The 23,677-nt window shown below is 40.0% G+C and overlaps 1 protein-coding gene across 1 annotated transcript; it reads right to left on the bottom strand.

The window, feature by feature from the left end:
* Window positions 1-12,562: 12,562 nt before the first annotated feature.
* LOC110841804 (narbonolide/10-deoxymethynolide synthase PikA1, modules 1 and 2) lies at window positions 12,563-18,201 on the bottom strand. Its single transcript, XM_035860935.1, has 12 exons — window positions 18,195-18,201; window positions 17,978-18,119; window positions 17,626-17,912; window positions 17,503-17,557; window positions 17,245-17,425; window positions 16,986-17,164; window positions 16,610-16,822; window positions 16,035-16,545; window positions 15,908-15,971; window positions 14,250-15,766; window positions 13,657-14,154; window positions 12,563-13,588 (listed from the first exon to the last, which is right to left on the bottom strand). The coding sequence occupies exons 1-12, from the start codon at window positions 18,199-18,201 to the stop codon at window positions 12,563-12,565; spliced, it is 4,680 nt and encodes a 1,559-aa protein (XP_035716828.1).
* Between the last annotated feature and the right edge of the window lie 5,476 nt (window positions 18,202-23,677).

Here is a 23,677-nt window from a genome sequence, read left to right as displayed (position 1 = left end):
GCAGATATGTTGGGTTGCAAATAAGTACTGAATGAATTTTTATAAGGTTCATTGCAATTTTAATAAAATTTAAAGCAGTATCTTAAATAAATAAGTTTAATATTTTACAAATATATGAATTTAACTGAAATATAAATATTATGAAATAAATATTAGTACCACGTAAAAAATATAAGATTACAATCTCTCCACAAAAAATCAAGCCCCATTAAATATTATTTGTTTGGTCAAACGTTGACGAATTTGTGGTCTATTCAACAATTTTCGCTTACCGTAGAAGTAAAATCTAATTCTTAAAAACATTTCAACGACAGCTTTCACTAACGCCGTTGAGTGACTTTCCAGGGTGATCTTGTCGATCACAATGGCATGGTTGTTGAGAGTTGGGAAAATCTGTCGCCCAACTAAAGCGCGTGCAACAGATATGGCAACTTTGAGATCCATTAGAGGTAGTGCGAACTGCCCAGAAGTTTGTTTATGCAGGTTCCAAAACACATTGTCAGCAAGTTGAACGATGCGATACACAGATTGACTTGGAAAAAGCAAACCTCCTCTAGTCTTCCTCTCGATCAATTTCGACACATCCTGTTCAAGTCGGTCGTCTTTGGAAGAGAGTAGGGCAGCTCGACAGAGTTCACATTTGATCCGCTCCTGCAATTTCTTCGCTACCACGCCTGCTATGTACGACAAGCAATTTGAGTAAAATGGCGAACCTTTCCGTATATCCACAGTCGTATTAAAAGGCACTTGGATGTCTTCTTCATCGAGATCGTCACCAGGCTTAAACAAATTTTTCTTTTTCCTTGCAAGAGGAAGAAGGCCACCTGGAACTTCGTTTTCATCCGTTAAAACCAGACAGTTTCCAGTACCAGTCGATTTCAATTGGTTTTGATGCCACATTCGCCTCATGATGTAGATGAAATCTAAAGCTGTAGGGTTGTTACTGCCACCCATTCGTCCTCGAATTTTGTTAAACACAAGCTCAATGTGGTCTTGACAAAAGCGGTAGGTGATAACGAAAAGGAAGGGTTGGTCTTCCCTTTGAAGTAGAGTTTCGCAAGCTGAAATGATGGATTTGATGCTGACAACTAAGCCTAAACCTGTACGCTTTCTTACGCTTCGGCAGAGCCATTTCTTGGTTTTAACAATTTCGCCTGTTGTCCGGTTTTTATTTAGTTCCATGTACACCATACTCAGCACTTCTTTCGCGACATGCTGAAGAAATTCACGTCTCTCGATGAGATTGGTCCCACGAATAACTGATTTCTGACCTCTTTGTCCCAAGTTCCGAGAGTTAAGAATGTCGAAGGTCTTATCTAGCATGATAAACAAGTCCTCTGTTGGCTTGGAGTTGCGGAATTCTGGTATTTTCAAGTCCACACGGCAAAAGCGGATAGCATCAGCAACAGAGCGACTTATAACTTGAACAGCCAAGTCAACTTTCATCTTCTTCTGTTGGTACTGGATGTGCGTGGTGGTTATTTTATTTGCTGCGATTATTCCTTCTTTCTCCTGAAGAAGTTGCAAGTTCTCAACATGTTCGAAAGAAATGGTACCTTTGGACCACGAGACACCCTCACATTCCGCAACAAGTCCCCTCCACAGCTTCATGACATGGACAATATCATACACAGCACTTATTGAATTTTCGGGATCCGCTGGATTGGGAAATTGGGTCTTGACGTCGTCATATCGAATTGGGCCATCAATTCCATCCGGATTCATAGGACTCTCGATCACACCATAACTTCTAAACATTGCAACGTTGCTACTGCAGCCATCGGATATTAAGGAATGTACCTTGAAGCCAGCACCATGAAGAGAATGAAACACTGCGTTCGAGAAACTTTTTTGTTGCTGGCTGTCGATCTTGTTGGTGAACACATATCCTACAGGGCACTTCCAACCTCCTTTCAGTCCAACGACGAGACAAACAAGAGCACTATTCGCAAGTGGCGAATCACCTTCGGTTGGACCACACCCAAAGTCGACGTGGCCAACAAACTCGTGTTTATTTTTGTTCCAAATCAACTGCTTCTTGATTGCCATCTCATCCACCATGACATTAACGTCGGTCAAACTACCTGTCGTATCGACCAGCCGAGCTTCTTGCAAGCGTCTGATGACTTCAAGGTTTATCCCTGGCCCACAGTCATGAGATTCCATCCACGCTCTTATCGATCTGGGACTTGGTAGAGTTATGTAATTTCGCAGGAAATTATATGCACGAGATGAGTAAAACTGGAGCGTCACTGCAAATTTCTTCAAGTCATCTGAGTATCTTATCCCATGTTTACTTTTCGCTTTACTTGCTACACCTTCATTTCTAACCAAGGTCCCTAAAAGCCCCGGAATTTGCTGGTAGAGAATTTCTTTCTGCTCGTATGAGATGGATTTCAAACTTGCAATCTTATCTTTTAACGTTTCGCGTTCCTTGCTTTTCTTCATGTTGACTATCATGGATGATTTTTTCTTCTGAAGTTTGCGGAAGATTGGCAGCATGCGATCGAGCTTGAGTATTGGTTTAGTGGGCGACTTACTGTAGGAGTGTTCCTTTTTGATTGTAGCAATGGTGTGAGGAGACGCTGGTTTCGAATAAATCTTTGTTTGCTGTGGGATGGCGGAAGTAAATAATTCCCTGGCAACTTTTGATCTTACTTGACGTTTAGGTGTGCTTGGTGGGGACGTGGGAGGTTCAGATTTTCTTTCTATAATATTAAAGCTTATCTTTAGTCTTACTGTTAGCCTCACAGTGTTAAAATTTACGTACTGTAGGTTAGGGTGGATTTAGAAGCCAGGCTCGTTGATGGACTAGGCAAATTGTTCCTTACTTCATGGTGGTAGCCGTCAAATTGGTAATGGCAGTTGGGGCAGCAAACCATAAGGTGGTCAGAAACAAATTTGCGCTCTCGAATGTGTGGAGCTATTAAAAAAGGTCAATATGAATAACTATTTCCACCAAAAATGAAGTTCATTTATCTTACGAGTTTGAACGGAGAGTTCCATATTCATAGACTCCGGATTAGGATTAGATTTAACACAATAGGTGGGAAAAGCGTTATGAACTAAACGACTTTTGCTGCCAACGCTACGAGATCCCTCTTCGAAATGCAATGAGCATACCGTGGAGCTATTGCTGTTTACCCAGTTTTCATCGTTCACTAAACTTCGTACGAAATCCAACCATTTCTGAAGATTTTCGGGTGCTTTTGGAAACCTAGCAATAGAATGAGAAAAAATAATGTTACGAGATTCAAAATCGTTAAAACTGCCAGATGAATTAAATTACCTGAACATTGATATTCCAAGAGGTAACCCGTAACGAGAATTACACCCTGGCACGAAACATGTTTCGCGGCAGCCGTTGGAGCTCTGTCAAAAATATAATTTCAGCAGACGTTGAATTTAAATGAATAAAATGGGAGTATTTGCTAAAGACCATATATATTTAATTCCTCCCTTGTCAATATTCGAAAACTTGTACATCAAAAAAGGTGAAAACTTTTAGGTAAATATATTTATCTCAGAACATTGCTAATAAATCTTTTTGACACTAGTCATGCCCTTACTCTTGTCGTGTGCTTGTGCTTATTTTCGTAAATTTGTGTCGTGTTCTCAACAAACCTCCGGGACGAATTAAATTAACACCCTTTAGGTAACGATTATAACGATTATTTGAGACAAAGATGACGAAAACCATTTTGTACACGTAAAATCCTTACTATGTTAATTTAGTTCGTTAGTAACGGTCACCTTGAGCCTGTGTAGGTGTAATTACATGTGACATTTCAAAATGGAGCTTAGTTGTCAAGAACGGGGGTCCAGGCACCAAGTCATGCAGCACAAAGCACTAACTCTGCAAAAGTTTATGCAAGCCCCGTCTTGGTGCTGGATGATGACTCATCCAGCCACAACGCGACACAAAAATGCACACATTTTCATATACCGTTATTAATGAGTTTAAAAACATAGCAATACATTCAATCAATTTATAAAATAATTTAAACCGATACCAATGTTCGTCAAAATTTTCACCATTTCTGAGTTACGTATTTCATGGATACACCCTCGTCAAAATAACGTAAATATCCTCCTCTTTTACTTCCACCATTGCAAAAACTAAATTAAGTATTTCAAAATTTTCTAAAATAGGACTTACCATGTCCGGGCAACTTCTGTTTAACGGGTTATCTCCAAAATGTGCACTTTTAATTATTTTATGAGGTTTTTAGATAACAAAACAGATACAGATTTAGTGATTTATTGGATGACTTTTTTTTGAAATTTCAAGTTGGAGCTTCAGTTATTTGGTGTTCGGGGGAACAAGTTGAGGTGGAAGCACATGCACATTGTGTCTGACAAAAATCATAGGGCAATATAGCCAGCAGCCAATCCATGGTGAAATACAGATTCATGGATATACTTCAGGCTCAGTAGTGAAATCTTCACACCAGTGGAAGGGAAGGGGAATGGAATTCCGTTCCCTTCATGTGTGGACTATATGATGGAAGGAATGACGCGGGTGCGGGACATTAGCTCACGAGTTTGCATATCGAAAGTGGTTACACCCCCAGTGTCGGGTGTCATCTGTTTGTGGGGTCGCGCACCTAAATGGCCACTACCTCTGTTTGATTTTGCCCCATTGGGATGTGGTTATTACTATGTTGGGGGTGTGCGGGCTGGAGCCCCAGTGAAGTCGTCAAACGATGGTGAAGGGTTCCGTTCCTTCCCTCTTCCCGTTGCATATACTTCAGACGAAGTAGTGACATCTTTGCATAAAGGGAAAGGATAGGGAACGGCATCCCCTTCCCGTCGGATACACTTCAGATGAAGTAGCTATATCATATTTTGTCAAGACTCCTTTCCAGCTCTCACTGCAGCTTTACATAAGGAACATGCCGCTCCCAACGACAGACAAAATACACAGTAGCCGCGGAAGGGTGGGGACAGAGAGACGAGGGAAAATGTCCCCGCGGTATTTCGATGTTCCCATCGGCTGTCCATGTTATACACATTCCATTCCCTTCATGTGCAGACTAGGTAGATTTAAGGAATGGAATTCGTTCCCTTTCCATTCCTTTCATATAAGGAATGAGGTATCCGATGAATTAGTCAACTCTTCCACTGGAACAGATTTTGAAATCTGAACACGAATATAATATCACACGCGCTTTGACACACACCAATGACCGTCTGGACCAAGTCAAATGTCACATATGGCGAACACGTCAAACGTGTCTTTGTCAACAGATTTTTAATCGGGTATAACAATATGATGTTGACTTTCCATGGATCCATTCGTTGTGACCATATACAGTATCCCATACTTAATTGTAGATGCAGTGCATGCATGCATTATATAAATCACAAATTCTCCAAAACGGGTCAATATTTCAAATTGATTTTTACACCAATTATCAACCATATTTCATACTACAATCGTGCAAAATTTCAAATGAGTTGGTCTAAAACTGATGAAGTTATAGATTTTTAAATGTCAAAAGGTTGCAAATTGCACGCCACAAAATTGTAGATGCAGCCGAGTTTAATTATGATACCGACCCAGTCTTTTAGTGTAGATACAAATTTCGTTCGGGATTGCTTATTCCCCATAAGAATAGTTGTTTGAGTTGTCAATAAAAAATATTTTGTGAAAATTTTATTTCAAAATAGTACATAACCACGAGGTCAATCTAGAAATTCGAACAGAAATTCTTGCGGGTCATGAAAATGGGTAATTTATTTCGACTGGCGAAAACTGGCGAAAAATTGGAAACTTAAAGATAACTAGTACAATCTATTGTCCAAAAAGAGGAATTAAATGCCAACTCATTTTATCCATCACGAACAGAGTCTAAATAGCCGTTCATCGCCATGTCATGACAGACTTATAAGAAGAGTGAAGATAGTCCTCGTCTGCTCACACCAAAACTTGCGAGCGGTGTCCAAAGCGACCTTTTTACTGATGTCCACTTATAAAAGAGTAGACACAGGCCGATATTCACTGAATTATCTGAAGATTTTCCAAAATAAACACCATAGATCTCAGTGGGACACCACATGAAATCCTTACCTTTAATAAGCCAAACACAGAAGGTCCGCTTGTGCCAGGAAATTTTTTTTCCTCCTGGATGAGATCAAAATTCCACTTCCTGGTTCAGATGGAGTTATCAGAATGTGGCGGAGCTAAAACATAAGTGTGAACAATTGATTTCTGTGGGCAATTGTTAAAAATAGATATGTCAAGGAAATCTTGGCTGCGGGTTTATTTAGTATGTGGTGTGAACCTTTCGATTTCTTGCCGGAATGGAATGGTTTGAGGCAGTTTCCGTTAGTACGGGATAGGGACCTTGAAATGTGTCGCAGACATGCTGCAAAACGAGGCTTATCTTGATTTGGTAAAAATAAATCTTTGTCGATTTGCAAAAAAATCGGACTTTGGTCACAGATTTATCTTCCAACATTACGAGTTTTAGATAAATATTACAAAAATCATCCCAAATTGCTTCAAGGGTAGTACAATAAAGGTGTTGGGTTGGGGTTTTCAATCCCCCGACCTCAGCTCGATCGAGCATTGATGGGTACCCTGAACGCATCATCCGGCATAACGGAAACCTATAAATCCAGCTAATCTGAAAACAATAATCACAGAAGAGTGGATCAAGATCGACCAAAGCGTCACTAAAAGATTGGTGGAGTCGATGTTCAGACGAATTCAAGCCGGTATTGCAGCTAAAAGTAGGCACATAAAATATTGAAAGGGCTATTTACCTGCATCTACAATTTTGTGGCGTGCAATTTGCATCTTTTTGACATTCAAATATCTATAATTTCATCAGTTTTACACCAATCCATTTGAAATTTTGCACGATTGTAGTATGCAATATGGTTGATAATTGGTGTAAAAATCAATTTGAAATATTGACCCGTTTTGGAGAATTTGTGATTGATATAATGCATGCATGCACTGCATCTACAATTAAGTGGGATACTGTATTTATTACCAAACAAGAATATACATATAGTATGCCATGAGCATTGTTGAGATTTCTTAAATATTTTAATTTTCCTACTATCAATTTCCATCATCAACTCAAACCATCAATTTCACGTTCTTTAAAAATTCCTTTGACTTCCGTCAAATTCTGTCACCGACTTCCGTCGGTGACAGAATTTGAACTTATTATATACATAGATTAAAATATTTATTTGATTGGAGTTTCCCAAAATTCCACTCAATTTTCATGAAAATCAATTGAGCTCGCGCCCGGCGGGAGACGGGCTTATACGCTAGTTTTAACTATTTCTGAAATGTCTTGTATTCGGAAATAACGTTTTACATATTTATATGTATTATACTTAATTTCTATTACTTATCAAAGAGTAAATTTTTGAATTAAGAAGCCACAAGATTAAGAAGGTTCAACTGTGCATGCTACTTGATATTATATCTCTCAAAAACACCAGCTTCCTTTGCACACTGTAATTCTTGTCGCAAGTAGTCCAATGAATTTTGAATTGACCCTGGATAATCTTCAGGTACTGTAGGTACTGTTCCAACTTATGGCTCCAAAATATTTTTTTATTCCCATTTATCCAAGAAATATAGGGTTCATAATTGTTTTCCATATTTTGAAGCTCAGAATCGAATGGAATGATTAGCTTGGCCATTTCATGAACGGCATCATTTTCCAAAACCTTATTTAACTTTTCAAAAAATTCAGTTGTTGTAATCGGCTTAACAACGATGCCAAACTCGGTTCTCGCCATTTCTTCAAAATTAAGTTCATCCCCTGAAATTTAAATTTGAAAACCCACATTAGACATCAATCAATTAACAATGAATTTCTCTATAAATTACTTGAATCCTACCTAAATGCGGTGTCTCGGAAATTGGAGGACTGTATGTTTTTTATGTTTGTATGACTTATTGTGTAACTCGATGGCGTGGTGTGACCGTAAAACTGTGTAAATAAGCGGCGGCGTTGTTACAATTAGTTACTTTGTTGGTAGTTTTATTTATTCGTCACACAATTTCTCATTTACTTACAATTTTAGAGTGTTAGGAGAGACGAGGGGCAAAATACGTGTTATTGTTCTCGTAGCTGGAGAGACACTCCAATTATTTCAACTTGAACTTCACTTAAAAAGGGCATATTCACTGCCAAACCCGAAGCCAACTTCTGGCAAAAGGAAGGTCTCCTCAACCTCACCAGCCAATGGCTGATGGCCACACAATTATTGGAGGTGGGGTTGAGGAGGTCACGAAAGGTTCAAAAATCTTTAAAGAAAAAGATTAAAAACTGGACAAGTTCCAGGAAAAAGGACGACAGAATGGCACCATTCAAATTTACCAAACTGGTCTCTGTCTCAAAGGTACATACATACATCCACCAAAGTCATTTTCATATCACAGCAAATACATTCAGATTTTTTTCATTATCATGTCAAATATCATTTAAAATAATTATGTAAATCTCGACGACATGCGGGTTAAACACGTTAAAAACTTCCTCCGGTCTCCTCCTTAAAGAACAATTCCATCGAAAATTGTGCGCACTTATCCACTGGAAAAATGCTTATCGGGATTTTCTGAATCGGCATGTGTTTAAAGTTCAAATATGATAGAAATCTCATCATGACGAACGAGTCCATCTGCACGTTTCCTCCAGTGGCGCTGTCACCGCTCATGTGTGGAAATCTGAAAAGTTTTCCAGGAACGCCTCTGGCAACCGCTTGCGCCACGAGGCAATCACTGATGAACTTCGAAGTTGCATAAGCAGAGTTCGGGATCAGGGAGATGTCCTCAATAAAGGGCCAGTTTTGACTATAAGCCCCATCTTCCCCCAGTTTTGCCTCCGCAACAATTGATGAACTTTGGTAAACGTATTTCAACTTTTGTTCAACCGCAAATTCCAGAACGTTTTTAGTTCCGATCACATTGATTGATCGTGCCGTGCAGTCCTCTTTGTAGGTGGTATGCATTTCCATGATTACGGCGCAATTAAAAATCGCATCAACTTCACCACAGAGCAGCGCATATGCTGAATCTTCCATGCCCAGGTTTTTCTCAGTTACGTCACCCTCGACGAATTCAATCTTTTCAATTTCAATTTCCGACAGCAAATTCTTCTTTTCATACAGAAATCTGAATCGCTGGCTAATTGTCATGCATGGATGCTTTCTCATAACACAGATGATCTTCTTGATGTGCGTTCGTCTTAACAGCTCCCGAACTACGTATGGACCCAAGTTTCCCGTCCCTCCTGTGACCAGTACGGTGGAGATGCTAGACAGCGGACATAAATTGTGTTGTAGGGACGCGTCAACTTTAACAGAGTCGGGGAGTTTTCCATCCTCCAAGGCCAACTGAAGCAAGGCGTCTGGAGTTAGTGGGGCTAAATCTTCGCTCTATGTGATCAGATTAACCAGTCGTTTCGACAGTTCTGCCACTGTTTTACAATCCTTGACTGAATTTATTGAAATTTTGACTCTCTTTCCGATGGATGCTTGGATTCCGTTCTTCATCTCAACCATCATCAACGAATCAACGCCCATTTCTTGAAAGTTCTCGTCATCCTTGATCTCGTCGTGTTTCCCGATTTTGAGTATTGTACGAAGAATCTTTTTCAGGAAGCTGCAAATTATTTGATACTTTGCGTCCGAATCAGACACAGAGTCAAAATCGGACCAAAATTCGTCCCCATCAATGCCAGACTCGCCCGTGTCGAGTTTCTCAAATTCAGCGAGTAGACCTTTCGTGGACTTGAGAAAGTTTTTCACTGCCCCCAAATCCGCCTCGTGAGCGAGAACTTGTGTCTTGTGGCTTTTCATAATGTTCTCCAATGCTGCGATACCTTGATTTATGGACATTGGTTTAAAAAGAGGAAACACAATATTTGCCGCCATCCCGACTTGGGCCCACTGTCCCCAATTTATCGTGGTGGCGGGAAGCCCTAAAGCGTTACGATAATGGGCCAACTCATCCAGGAAGTAGTTTGCCGAAGAATAGTTGCTTTGCCCCATCGCAGCCAGGGTGGCGGCAGTGGATGAAAAAAGTATGAAATGTTCGAGAGGATATTTTACTCGTAGGCTGAGCATGTGCAGATTCCAGCTGCCTTTGACCTTGCTATGAAACACGGTCTCGTATTTGTTCCAAGTTTGGTTTTCGAAAGTTCCATCATCCAAAATTCCTGCGGCGTGGATAATTCCTCGAATTGGGGGAAATGACTGTGCCACGTCTTCATACAAATTCATAAGGTCCGCAAAATCGCCAACGTCACATTGCCTCGCTTCAACCCTAACTCCGGAACTTGTCAGGTCTTTGATAACCGTGAGTGCTCCAGGTTTTGGTGGACTACGTCCAATAAGAAGTACGTTTTGCGCGCCAGAACTTGCCATCCATTTCACAACTTCCAAACCGATTCCGCCCAGCCCACCGGTGATTAAGTAGTCCCTTCCGGATACAGCGGCTGACTCTTCTGGGCAACTTCTGACCCTCCAGCCACACATTTTTCTGGCATGGTCACCACAATTTTTCCAATATGTCTCGCCTTCTCCATTAACTCGAGGGCCTGGCGAATATCGCAGTTATCAAAGCGAACGTACGGAAGTGGGATGAGCTTATCATTCCTGCCCAAGTTCCTCGCCAGGCCGTCTCTCATGATACTGACACATTCCCCCATTTCTAACGCGGATACATCAACGATCTCGTATTTCACGTCGGGTCTCAGCTTCTCAAATTCTTCTACGCTCCAAATATTCATTTTGCTGATTTCCACAAACCGCGCGCCCGGTTCGCATAGAGATAACGTCGCCTCCTTAAATCCTGGCCCGGTGAGCGAGTTAAGCACAATTGTGACGCCTCGACCTCCAAGCGCTTTTTTGACCTGCTCCGCATAATTTGTCGTTCTTGAATTGAAGACATGTTTCACCCCCAAACTTCGCAAGTAGTTCCGCTTCCGTTTGTTTCCCGCCGTGGCAACAATCGTGCTTCCATATTCTTGCGCCATTTGTATCCCAATTAGCCCCACGCCGCCGGAAGCCGTGTGGATGAGGACGATGTCATTGGCCTCGATTTTGGCAACCCTTTCAAGACACTGGGCCACAGTGATGTATCCAAGCGGAAAGGTTACGACGTCTGCGAATGTGACGTCATCCGGGACAAGGACCGTGTGCCCTCCTGGAACCACGATATGACTCGGGAGTGAAGGCCCATATCGTCGACAGTGGACGACCCGATCACCAACTTTCTTCTCTGGACCACACCCAGGGCCGACAGCAGTGATGTATCCAGCCATGTCGACACCCAACGTGTTAAAGTTGACAAAAGCAGGATCAGGTTTCGTTACACAGAATAAATCCCGGAAGTTTAAGCCGCAAGCTTTAACTTCAATCTCAATTTCCCCCTCGCCAAGGGGTTCAGGCTGGCAAGGTTCAAAATGTAGATCTTCAATTGTCTTGGTGCCTGGTAGAACGAGTCTGTACCGGTTAGTTTTGGGGATCATGAGAGGATTGTTTTTGAGTTTGAGGGGTTTTATTCTGGGCGTCCAGCGCTGTCCGGATCGATATGCTATCATGAGGTCGATATCGGTGGTAAAAAGTTCGGAGAAAATTTCTGCACAGGCATCATCACTTGCTCCAATGTCTACGCATTTGCAGATCAGGTCAGGGTTTTCGTTGGCTAATACGTTCGTCATTGCAATAATTGGTGAGGATACTGGTGCGGTCAGGTCAAAGTCGGTTGAGCCGATACACATGTTTCCACGCGTACATGTAACCACTTTTAGTGGGGATTGAACTTTGGCCAAAAATTTGCAAATGTACAAGAATGGTTCACATATTTGTCGAGTTGTGAGGGGTTGGTCAATTCCAGACATGTATATGACACCCTGGATATTATTCTGGGATGATTTTTCAAAAATTGCACGTATTCGTGCCTCCATCGTTTCGCTTGGGCTGATTGTATGTGTGTTTCGTATAATTTCCACGGAGCAACTTATCTGCTTTAGTTTGATGGTAAGGTTGTCCGTTGTGGGACCGTCATCCCCAAAGATAATCCACTCACTTTTATCATCCTTTTCTGGTTTGTCTGTCAAAATGTTATATTTTTGCAAGCCAAGTTTGGCTAGGATTAAGGCACCCATTTTCTCATATACAGGAACGGAAACGATATCGCAAAAACCATTGGTTTCAAGTACACTTTCCCAATTTGTAATGGGGAATAGTTCAAAATTTTCTGTTCCACCTAGCATCATATCAATATGCCGACACGGCTGTATAATTTCCGAGATAAAAATGTAGCCACCATGTTTCAATAATTTGGCTGCATTTTGTACAGCATTGGCTGAATTCCGCATTCCATGGAAAACAAGTAATGGGGCAATAATTACGTCGTAATGATTTGGAATAAAGCCTTGCGACAAGGGATCATTTTCAAGGTTAAGTCGTAGAAATTTTGTAGTTATGCCAGTATCGTGAAACATTTTTTCTACTTCATCCGTGTGGTCAACGTCGGTAATTGTATATTCAAAGTGGAACCCCCCAATCTCCAGCATGTTTGCTAATACATATTTTGTAGCTGATTCAGGGATTGAAACTTGCGAATAATTTTAAAATCAGAGTCATTAATTTCTTCAATCCATCCATCGGCAACAAGTTCTCGTAAAATTCGTTTAAAGAATTCACAAAATTTTGGTGAGATATTTATCCTCTCTGCAATTTGGGGCCATTTACATTCTTCCTGGTTATCAAGGTGAAGCTGTTTTGCCACCTTTAATATATAAAGTCCTGCTAAATCTTGCAAATTGTTGTAAAATTGTTCCTCTTCTTGAGTAAATTCAGTATCTTTAATATTGCACGAATTTACCATGTCTTTAAGGCAAATTAACCCCCTCTCTTCGTCAGGAATTCTCCTCTCTTCCGGACCCAGAAACTGTCTCCAGGAATATTCAGCCATTGAGGGAAGCGGATTCTTCTGCGCGTCAATTAGTGCCAGTAAATTTCCCAGATTTGTCGGAATATATTCCGTCCCGTGCATGCAACTTATTCGATTTCCATCCTCGTCAAACAAATATGCTTCATTGTATCCGGATCCGACACTTGTATACACGTAACCTGACCGTGCCACGTGACCACCGAACCAGGCAAAACTAGCTATTTGCACGGGTACGAAGAGTTGCTTGGGTGGGCGGGTGAATATAAAAATGCTGATTATTTGCGCCTGCAACATGGAATCAACAATCCAGGGATGGATAATAAACCGGTCAATATCTTCATCCGATTCGGACACTTCAAACTTGAAGAGGTATTCTCCACCGGAATTTCCCCAAACTGTGGTCAATATACGTAACGTTGGACCAAAATTGAATCCGTATTCCTCAAAGACTTTGTAGTCCAAGGTATCCATTACGACGTCATAGCATCGTTTCCTGATATCGTGCAATTCTGGTAAATTATTAAAATCTGATGTAAAGGTTCCAAGCTGTGCGGTAGCATTTTTGACCCATTTATTTTCCTGGTCATCTAGTTGAATTTGTGAGTAAATGGTGGAACACAAGCCTCCTTCCGGAGTTTGAGAGACGACAACCTGATTAGAAAATTTGTTAAAGTGTGCAAACTATTTAATACTATGGAGAAAACTGTGAAGATTTTTACTTGTGTATCAATAGGCTGTCCTTCGGTTAAGCAGATTGGCGTAATGATGGAGAAATTTGAAATGGTCAGCATACTCGTTGGCTTAGTAAACATCCCTCTTTTGCATTCACTTGCCACGTACGACGAAGTCATGCACATGTCCAAATATCCTGCACAGGGATATATGATCTTATCCCCGAGGGAATGGTCCTTCAAGAAGGGTAACCTCTGCACATCGATGCTGTTGTTGAAAATTGTCAAATCTGAAGCGTTCGGTACGTAGGCACCGAGTAGAGGATGGAAATGGGTTCGATTCCTATTTTTTACGGTCACCCAGTATGGAATTTCGTCAAATTGATAGCCTGGAACGTCTACCTTCCTTCCGTTCGTGTACCGATGGAAACCTGACCAGTTAATTTTGATTCCTGCCAAATACAGTTTTCCCAGCGTGGAAAGCATCGTCTCCCACTCAGGCTCGTTCCTTTTAAGAGACGGGGCGAGAATTGAAATTTCCACGATCTAAAAAATGTTATATGGGTATGTACACCAAGTTTTAACAGCGTTCAGACATAACGAATGGGACATTACAATGAACACATAAATGACCACTATACCTCATCGATATTTTCCAAGAGTAGGCCTGACAGCACAGGTTGGGGTCCGACTTCAATAAATCCAGTCATTCCAAGATCTGCCGCCGCCTTGCTCGCTTCCATGAAACAAACTTTCTCTCGAGTGTGCCGAACCCAGTAATTCGAATCAGTTTTAGTAATCGTTTTTCCGTCAACCGCTGATATAAAAGAGCATTTTGTCGCAGGGGAAAAATCAATGGTGTCAACTATCCTTTTATATTTTTCAAGGATCAGATCCAACAGTTTTGAGTGAAATGAGTGCGACGATTTTAGTACGTGAGTCTTGACACCATTATTTTTGCAATATGTATGAAATTCTTGAATATTTTCAGTTGTTCCTGCCATAACTGTTTGACCTGTCGAGTTCACCGCAGCTATGTCAAGCCATTTCTGGCTCGTATTGGTAAATGCGTTATCCAAATGTTTTCTTGATGTTTGAAGATCCGCACCGACCACGATCATACCGCTTTTTGGTAATGATTCGATCAAAATGGATCTTGATACCACAAGTTTTAGAGCATCATGAAGAGTCAGAATTCCCGCCGCGACGGCTGCAACAAATTCAGCTGGCAAAATGCTGTGACCCATCACTGCATCTGGCACCACTCCCCAAGACTCCCATAATTTGAGGAGACAAAATTCCACGCAGAATATCGACGTTTGACTGTACAAAGTCTGGTTTATAAGATCCTGCTCGTTACTTGAATCCCACAAGGCGTCTTTGATGGAGATTCCATGCTCGGTGAATAGTATGGACTCACACAATTCGAAATTTGACCTAAATACGATGCTTTCTTCGTAAAGAGATTTTGCCATTCCGATATATTGTGATCCCTGCCCGGTAAATAGGAAACACAATTTCGATCCCGAATTTGGTACATGTTTTGGTCGGAGAAGATCCAACGATGCAATCAGCTCTTCTTTAGTGTCACAAATTGCAAAGCCACGTAGTGGAAAATGTGCTCTGCCAGTATGCATCGTGACTTCGATGTCAGTTAAAGAGCAGTCCGTCGATGTTAGAAAAGTCTTGTAAGCCTCCACCTGAGAATGGAAGGAAGCCTCGGTTTTTGCAGAGAAGGTGAAAATTTTGCGAGGTCTTTCATCATGAAAGGTTATCTCCATGTCCTCTGATGGATAACCATTCGACGGGGGTTCTTGAACAATTACGTGCGCCTGAGCGCCAGTTATTCCGAATGAATTTACTCCTGCTATACGCAGTTGTCCATTATCCATGGCCCGCTTCCACTCGACCTGTTTGAGCGGGATTTGTGCGGGAATGGAAGCCAAATCTATTTCCGGATTGAGTTTATTGAAATGTAGATGCTCTGGGATTATTTCGTGATGCATCGAAAGTACAACTTTCTGAATGCTAGCTATTCCGCAAACTGATTCGGTATGACCGATGTTAGTCTTTACGGAACCGATGGTGAGGATATTTTCCCGATTAGAATAAGCTCTTGAGACTGCTTCAACCTCAATAGGATCACCCACCGGCGTACCTGTTTTTCGCAAGAAACAGTTGACATTAAGTGATTTTCGCAGAAAACATTTGACAGTTGAGTGTTTTTTGCAAAAACATATGACAGTGAGTGTTTTTTGCAACCTTCAAAGGTTGAAAAACGTTGTAAAATTAGTTTTACCTGTGCCATGCATTTCGACGTACTGGACTTGGTTAGGTTTCACACCAGCTCTATGTAGGCCGAGCTAAATAGTTACAAATTTTCATGAAATACTATAATTTTTTTAACAGTAGGACAAAATACAAACCTCCATAGCTTTCGCTTCCACCCCGACAGTTGGTGTCCCCATACTTTTACTTGGTCCCTCCTGCACCACGGCGGAACCTCGAATCAATCCCCAAATGCGATCACCATCCGCTACGGCGTCAGAATATCGTTTCAAAATCAATACTCCGATGCCCTCTGCGCGGCCAAATCCGTCAGCAGAACTATCAAAAGTTTTGCATCTTCCATCCCTCGCTAGGACGCCTTCCATTAACCCTTCACCCAAAGTGTACGGGTGTAGGAGTAGCTTCGCTCCCACCGCGATGGCTAAATTGCACGCCTCATTTCTTAAACTGTCGCATGCCATATCCACCCCAACGACGGAGGTCGAGCAACCACTCTCCGTAGAGAAACTTGGTCCGATAAGCTCCAAAAAGTGAGATATCCTCGCGGTGAAGGGACCAAGAGCGTTGCCCATGTAACCTCGAAGAAAATCCGTGTCGAACAGGGCACCCTGCATCTGCAACAACTCTTTGTAGTCTCCTCTCCACCATCTGCGAGGTAAAAAAATAGATTAATTACATAATTTCTCATTCAATAGTTTTCTCAGCGTCTCACCCTTCGAAAACTCCTGTCAGTGAATTCTTTAACGACAGCGGATCAATGCCGGCATGCTCCAAAGCTTCCCAAACAACGCGGAGAGATAATCTTTGCTGAGGGTCGAGAAATTGCATGTCGGCGGCGTTCGTGTTAAAAAATTTAGAGTCAAAGTTTTCTATCGAGCAGGAAAGAAAGCCTGCCTCCGTATTTCGCCAGTTCCCCATTCGACCTCTGCATTTAAATTACTGCCAATTTATATCCTGTATTGTATAAAAATTTACAGGGATGATTCGGAAATTACGTGAAACGAGTCTTATGTCAATAGGTAGCACGTATGTACATAGAACGCGTTAACTACGTAATTTCCGAGTCATTCCTTAACAAATATATTTACAATGCATTCTCTTTGGTCCATCGTCTCTCGGGAACTTTGCTAATTCCATCCAAACCATTTACTAATAACTCCCAGAATTCAGCGATGCTATTTACGCCCGGGTACCGACAAGCCATCCCGACTATAGCGATGGAATTTGTAACTTGGCTAGGAATTTTGTTAGCAATGGGTTGAATAGTCTAGGTTTTAGGCAAATCAATTATAATTGAGTCAATTACTTATGTCCTGGATGATTTTTGCATAAAGTGTTTAAATTTACATTGCTAGGGAACAGTTCGGGACAAAAGTGTTTACATAACTCGGTAGCTTTCTCTTTAAGATCATTGTCCAAATTCGCAGTCTTTCTGCTTCGTTCTTGATAAGAAGTGGATTCAAGTGGGTGCCCATTCGAGAAATAAATCAGTTTGAGGTTCTTTCCGCAAAGTGGATTATTTGTTGAGCTTGGTCAAAACAATTGAAAAATTATTTGTACCATTATGGCGAGCAGGAATTAGATCAATGATCACACAAGCCTCACCTGTCCATGTCAATTACATGGCAGTAATCCAACTCTTTGCCAAAATATCTTCCATCTTAAACAAATAAGCAATCTTTCAATGAATGAATATGACAAGGACGTTGTTAATCAATCAGTATGTACTTTCTCTCAAAGTGGCATATTTTTTATCTCCCAGCTCAGATTCTGTTACAATGTTCGAAAGAAACACGGGCACCACCTCTCCATCTTTGCTCCCCGCCCACTGGACGCCGCTTCGATGAAAAAGATCGTCACAGTTCCGCACAACGAGACAGTTACAGTCCAACCAGACAAAATGACTCCAATTTTCATACGCGTACCACAATGCCCCAGTACGGAATTCAACCTTGGTAGATAATTCGTCCTCGATAACGAGATAGCACGCATTGAACTCAGATTGCAGCTTTAGCCTGAAATTTTACCAATTTAGAGATGTAACTATTTGTGAAAGTATACATGAAACTGAATTATTTACCACATATTTTGCGACACATTTTTTGATAAAAGGATCACAGCGTGTCTCGTGGAAATACTTGCTTTTAGAGATCGAACCAGCGCGATACATTTCCAAGCATCGGTGTCGTCCTCGGCAAACGTTATCCAGATTTTGCTTCCCACTTGAAATGAACGAATCATGCAATCTTTATAAATTATTTTAATAAATGCATATACCTTGTTAAGTAAGTACTTACCAGGCATATTGTTATGCAAAGACTAACAATGATTCAAAGTTTTGGTTCTGGTATTCTGAATTTCAGAATAAGTTAAAGTCCTGGCTTCACGGGGTATTTATATAAGTCGCACAAGACATTATGTAAATATGAGGGGATTACATTATACACAACAATAACCCGTTTTAATTCTCAGGAGGGGAGCTTGCGAGGTTGATAATAACAGATCTTGATGCCCTTTGGATATGTGGTAGGGTCCCATGAGTGTACTAAAACCCTGAAGTGGTTTGACTCCATGGCCACATTTGCGCCCGCCACACCCACTCAAAAATGCTCAAAAAACGCTTTCACTCCAGTTTTCACTCACTCAAATCCACGCCAAAAATCCAATTTTACTCGGATTTTGAAATTTCTTTCGCCATTATACTCCCAGATAGTTGCTTTCTTCCATCCAGAATTTAGCGCCACGGCACGGCGCCAAATATGAGTTTTACACGGAAATATGAATGAATCCTTCATCTGGGGTCCTAGTAGATTCTAAAAAGCATGGTGGGTACCCTGGACTCAAACGACAGGTCGTGAGTGTCCCTTGTAAGCTATTTGTAGTATCTTACATCTCCGCACAAATTCCGTCTCCAGGCGAACTGTCGAATTAATAAGAAACACGACTTCATCCCGAACCCTCCAGAGATGCAGTATAGCGTAACTCACTGCGGCAAAAATAACCAAAAAATACGCCATCATGACACGTTTCCAATTTTCGAAGGAGGGATCGCACCAAAATTTTAGGAACCAATTCAGCACGATGACGAAATGTGTGAAGCTGTTTAGCCAGCAAATAAAATTTTGCATCATGTGCCATTTTTCGTGCGTCATTAAACGGAAATTGGATTTATACAGGGAAAATGGTACTGGTTTCATCCAGAGGCAATACCGACATATTCGGAGGACGATGGGAATATTTGAGCAAGCGAGGAGGGTGGGTTCCCAAATTTCGCGTAAGTTTTGAACAAAAAATTGCATTCTTGGTAAAAATACTTTGCGGAAAATGTTTACCAAGCTGGACATGCTTGCGAATTTGTGTTGGCAAGATGAATGCACGTAGACTAATTTTAGTACGTAATTATTTAGCTAGGAAAATATTTTGTTTCCAGTTTTTAATGCGACGTTTGCCAGGAAACAGTGGCCGCGGAAGGGGGTGGACAGAGCGAGAATGTCGGCAGGACAATTCGATGTCCCAATTTTCTGTTCATGCTATGTAAAAACCGCCCTCCGCTATCCTACAAAGTTACGGTTTCAAGATGGTCCCACTGCTTCCGCGGCCACTTCCATAAAGTTAATGCAAGCCCATTATTTTAATTATGTACATAGCTACTTCAGTTTCATAAATATGTACATACAGCGGTAGCATAAATATCATATGTAAATAGATTGATCGTGATCTAATGTATGTACATAAGTCACCTTTACAGAGTTACTAGGGGCAGAACTTACCTATCACTTCGTTTATGTTGTAGGAATTCAATAACTGGTAGTTGATTGACATTTTTTACGTGCAATTATATGTATATAGAAACTCAGATAATTATCTATGTATTTGTTTCAATTTGACCTTTAAATACATTCATACTACTTGTGATATGTATATTATTTTGGCAGCATGTAATTTATTTCGTAGGTATTTTTAATATGCAGGTATATAAGGAAATTTTTGAGCGGCAGCGATTTTGGCGTAACAAATTTTGTGTAATTATTAGAAGATAGATCAATAATCCACCATAATATTGAGGGTGGTGCTTCTGCATAGTCAGCTACACATGGAACAAGGCAAAATTTGTGAATGCTGACTTTGAGAAATTCAATTTTAGAAAAGTTGTCCAAATTTGGCTAAATATTACTGGAAGTACATAGTTCATAAAATAATTTTTGGTTAGGATATATATACATATTGATCGAAAACAGTTAGAAATCAAAGTTCTATTATTTCAAATGCAATTGGATTGACCTAAAGCGATTAAATCTCATTATTTACGTACTTATGTATGTATTTACTAAATACAGTACAAAATATATAGCATGAGGGTATACTAAATACAGGGTATAATACATTGTGTAAAGAAGAAAAAATACCCGCCTACAGTCTACCCGCGGGTTGATTTGTGTGTATAAAAATGTCAGTAATTTGCATTATTAATCTACTTCTTGCATCCTGGGCAGCTATATCCCCATGGGAAGAAACTTCCACAAGTTAAGCATTGCGCATTTGGACCGCCGTTACCGCGGTGAACGACAAGGGCGTCATTGTTCTTATTTCCAAATCCCATGCTACATATTGATTGCGACGGAGTCTTCGCAGCTTTAGTACTTCCGGTGTTGTTAGTAATCTCATTCTTGCAACACATTTTGGTGAATTAAGTCAATTTCGAACTAGCTAAATTAAAAAATCTCTGTTAAGTTAATAACACATAAATTTGCATTTACTCCTTAAGTATTAATTAGTAGATTCTTACCTAAAAATAAACTTTTATGTTGTAAATAGTTCAATAAATGTATTTCCGAGGAGTGGCGAGTTACTTTCTTGCCTAGTACAATGTACTCTAGAGAAGATTGGAAGAGCATAATTTTTTTTCCTACAATTTCGTCTGTTTATATACCAAAAAATGTTTCATGAGCTTCAAAATTGCTAAATCGAACAATATTTAAAATCCGGACGCATATTTTTTATTACTGAAGGGCATGACGAATCCTATGATATCGTCGGCGAAATTTGGTCAGATTTCATGAGTATTCGTAGAAACTGGGAGCTTTGTTTTAGCATAAAATTACATATACGTATGTATGCAAACACCATGGTGTTCAAATTTAGTCACTGTACGTACTATGTATGTACATATGCGACTTGTGGTAACTCGTGTGGTTTAATAAATGACGATTGGACATTACCTCGTCATTGTTCACGTCATTAGATAGAAATCATCAATCGTCATTAGAAATTTATGAACATGAATTGAGGTTTACTATGTATGCAAATACATAGATACGTCACGGATTAATCATGGCAAAACAAACTTTTTGAACTCGGAAATTGTTTCATTTATTATTTGTGTGACTCATCGCCAAATTCGCCATTAAACCCATTTGATTGTAGCTTTTGAACTGGTCCTCATGATTTCCAGAAAATCCGTCAACACCGGGAAGAATGAACGCAAATATGTATGGATATCCCAATATACAGTCAATGGAACTAGTATTGGCAACACCCACACAAGCTAAATAAAATTGGCTATAACTTTGGCATGCATTATCAAATTAGCATGAAAATTTGTACGCAATTAGCAAATCTAATGTAGTTTTCGATTATAATCATGTTTTATTGATTAAAATTGGATAAACACAGTTTTTAAATAATTTGTTGGAAAATATGTAAAATTAACCCGCAAAAAGTATTGGCACCCTATAACTTATAAAATCATAAATCAAAGAATCGCCAATTTTATTACGTCACACTGCTTCTAATGTTACGCGGCACCTCCCCTCGACGCAATAAGACCATAAATAGGCCGTTGAATTGATTCGACAAGGTTCTTTATAACGTTTTTTTATATGGTTGGCCACACTTGTTTCGAACTTTTGACAAGCTCGTTTTTCATCGAGTGGTTTCCCACCGGTCTCTCTTTTCGCAGCCCAAATAATCAGAATGACATCAGGAGACTGTGCAGCCAACGAAATGTGTACCTACATATTTTTATCGCAGTCACTTGAATAAAGATTGAATTGAATTGAAAGAAGCTTAACCTTTTCGGTCTCCAAAAACTTGCATCCTTAATTGGGGTAGCTGTTTTGGGTCACTGCATTTTTGGAATATAAAATTCCTCCCCATATCAGGTTTTTATCAAATATCAAATTATCGTTTGGAATGATTAATTAGACCTCCCTGGTCATGATTTTATCGATAATGACCAGGTAAACACGCCGCCACCTAGTCATTTAACCCCAAACCATAATCGATCCTCCTATGTGTTAAACTGTCATACGAACGTTTTCGTATTTCTGAGCCTTTTATGGCATCCGCCAGACTTGAACCAATTAATGAGCTCCGAATAAGTAAAATATGCCTATGTCGTACCAGTAGATTTTATTTCATTCATTGGAAGTCAATTGAGGCTTATATTTAGCCCATCCCAATTTATTGAGGTGGTTCGCTTTGGGGATTCTCTCGTCGGTCGGGCTACTGGAGCCTGAAACCCCAAGGCATAATTTTTTAGTGAACACCAAATTGAATGATATGTTTGCCCACAGTTAGTACTGCAATTCAACATGGATTTGGGGGCTAAAATCTTCCGATCTCGAGTGATTTGTTGCTTGATTCATCAGTAGATTTTGGGCGTAGGTGACCTTTTTCTTCCGCATCATGGAAAAGTAGAAACTGAGATCGTCATTTTATATTTCTTTGCTACGTTTTCAATAGTGAATATGGAAAAGTATGTTTTCTCTTTGATTTTTCGATAACAAAGCATTTTTATGGAAGAGGCATGAATATTTCTCGCCGCGCCAAATACAGCTGGTTTAGTGCCGCCATTTTGGCTCCAGACAACACAACTGTAGACTTAAAATGTCGCTACCGTTATATTTTGTCACTTAATTACCTTACCGTAACGAAATGTGGAAGATGGTTAAGAAAATTGTGTCGAGTAACTAATTTAGCCACATGTTGCCAATACTTTTTGCAGGTTCGTACCTGACTAGTTAGGGTCAAAATTTGGATTGCGTTATGTTTACTAGGTTTAAATCGGAAACACAATTATAATCGAACACTACATTAGATTTATCAAATGTGTTCAAAGTTTCACGCTAATTTGATAACGCATGCCAAAGTTATAACCAATTTTATTTAGCTTGCTTGGGTGTTGCCAATACTTTTTCCATTGACTGTACTGAAAATTTGTTCATGTGGAATTTATTGGCAATATGCAAAGCAATAATTTCCTGACTGTGAAATTTCAACTATGCAAAATTCATAGTGAGGATGCTATTCAGACAGAGATTTCCTTCAGATTTTTTTCCAATTTGGTTGTAATTATTTCTTGCTTACATAATTTTCGTCTTTAAAGTATTTAATTAAACGTAAACCCGGTTTACGTTTAATTAAATACTGGTGATTCTTTACGATCTACTTTGGACCGTCGGCACTGAACTTCAGTGACAATTTACAAGGTCATCCCTATACATATTAGTTTTTAACCCAAAAGTCCACAATTTTCGAATTTACGACTATATCGTAAATGAATATCCAAATATCTAAGTGCGTATGTATTTAAGTATGCACACGTAAATGTAAATTTTAGCATTACATATGTACTTTTATTAATAATATTTAATGTATGTATATACGTACATACATATGTATGTGCACATCGGTTCACCGTAAATTTATCTACGTGCATGCGTACCTTACTAATTATCGAGGGCCTGAACAATTTTTAATTTGAGTTAATTTATAATGT

The sequence above is a fragment of the Folsomia candida genome, unplaced genomic scaffold, assembly GCF_002217175.1.
Source record: "Folsomia candida strain VU population unplaced genomic scaffold, ASM221717v1 Fcan01_Sc001, whole genome shotgun sequence".
Classification (NCBI taxonomy): Eukaryota; Metazoa; Arthropoda; class Collembola; order Entomobryomorpha; family Isotomidae; genus Folsomia; species Folsomia candida.
Note: the sequence above shows the minus strand (reverse complement) of the source record. Positions and strands in the feature narration are given on the sequence as shown.

Excerpts from the sequence above, each read along its gene's own strand:
- LOC110841804 (XM_035860935.1), bottom strand. Across the intron at positions 17,165-17,244 it reads CCGAACTGTTCCCTAGCAAT|ACTATTCAACCCATTGCTAA; the intron begins GTAAATTTAAAC and ends CCTAAAACCTAG. Across the intron at positions 15,767-15,907 it reads CGTCGAAATGCATGGCACAG|GTACGCCGGTGGGTGATCCT; the intron begins GTAAAACTAATT and ends TGCGAAAAACAG.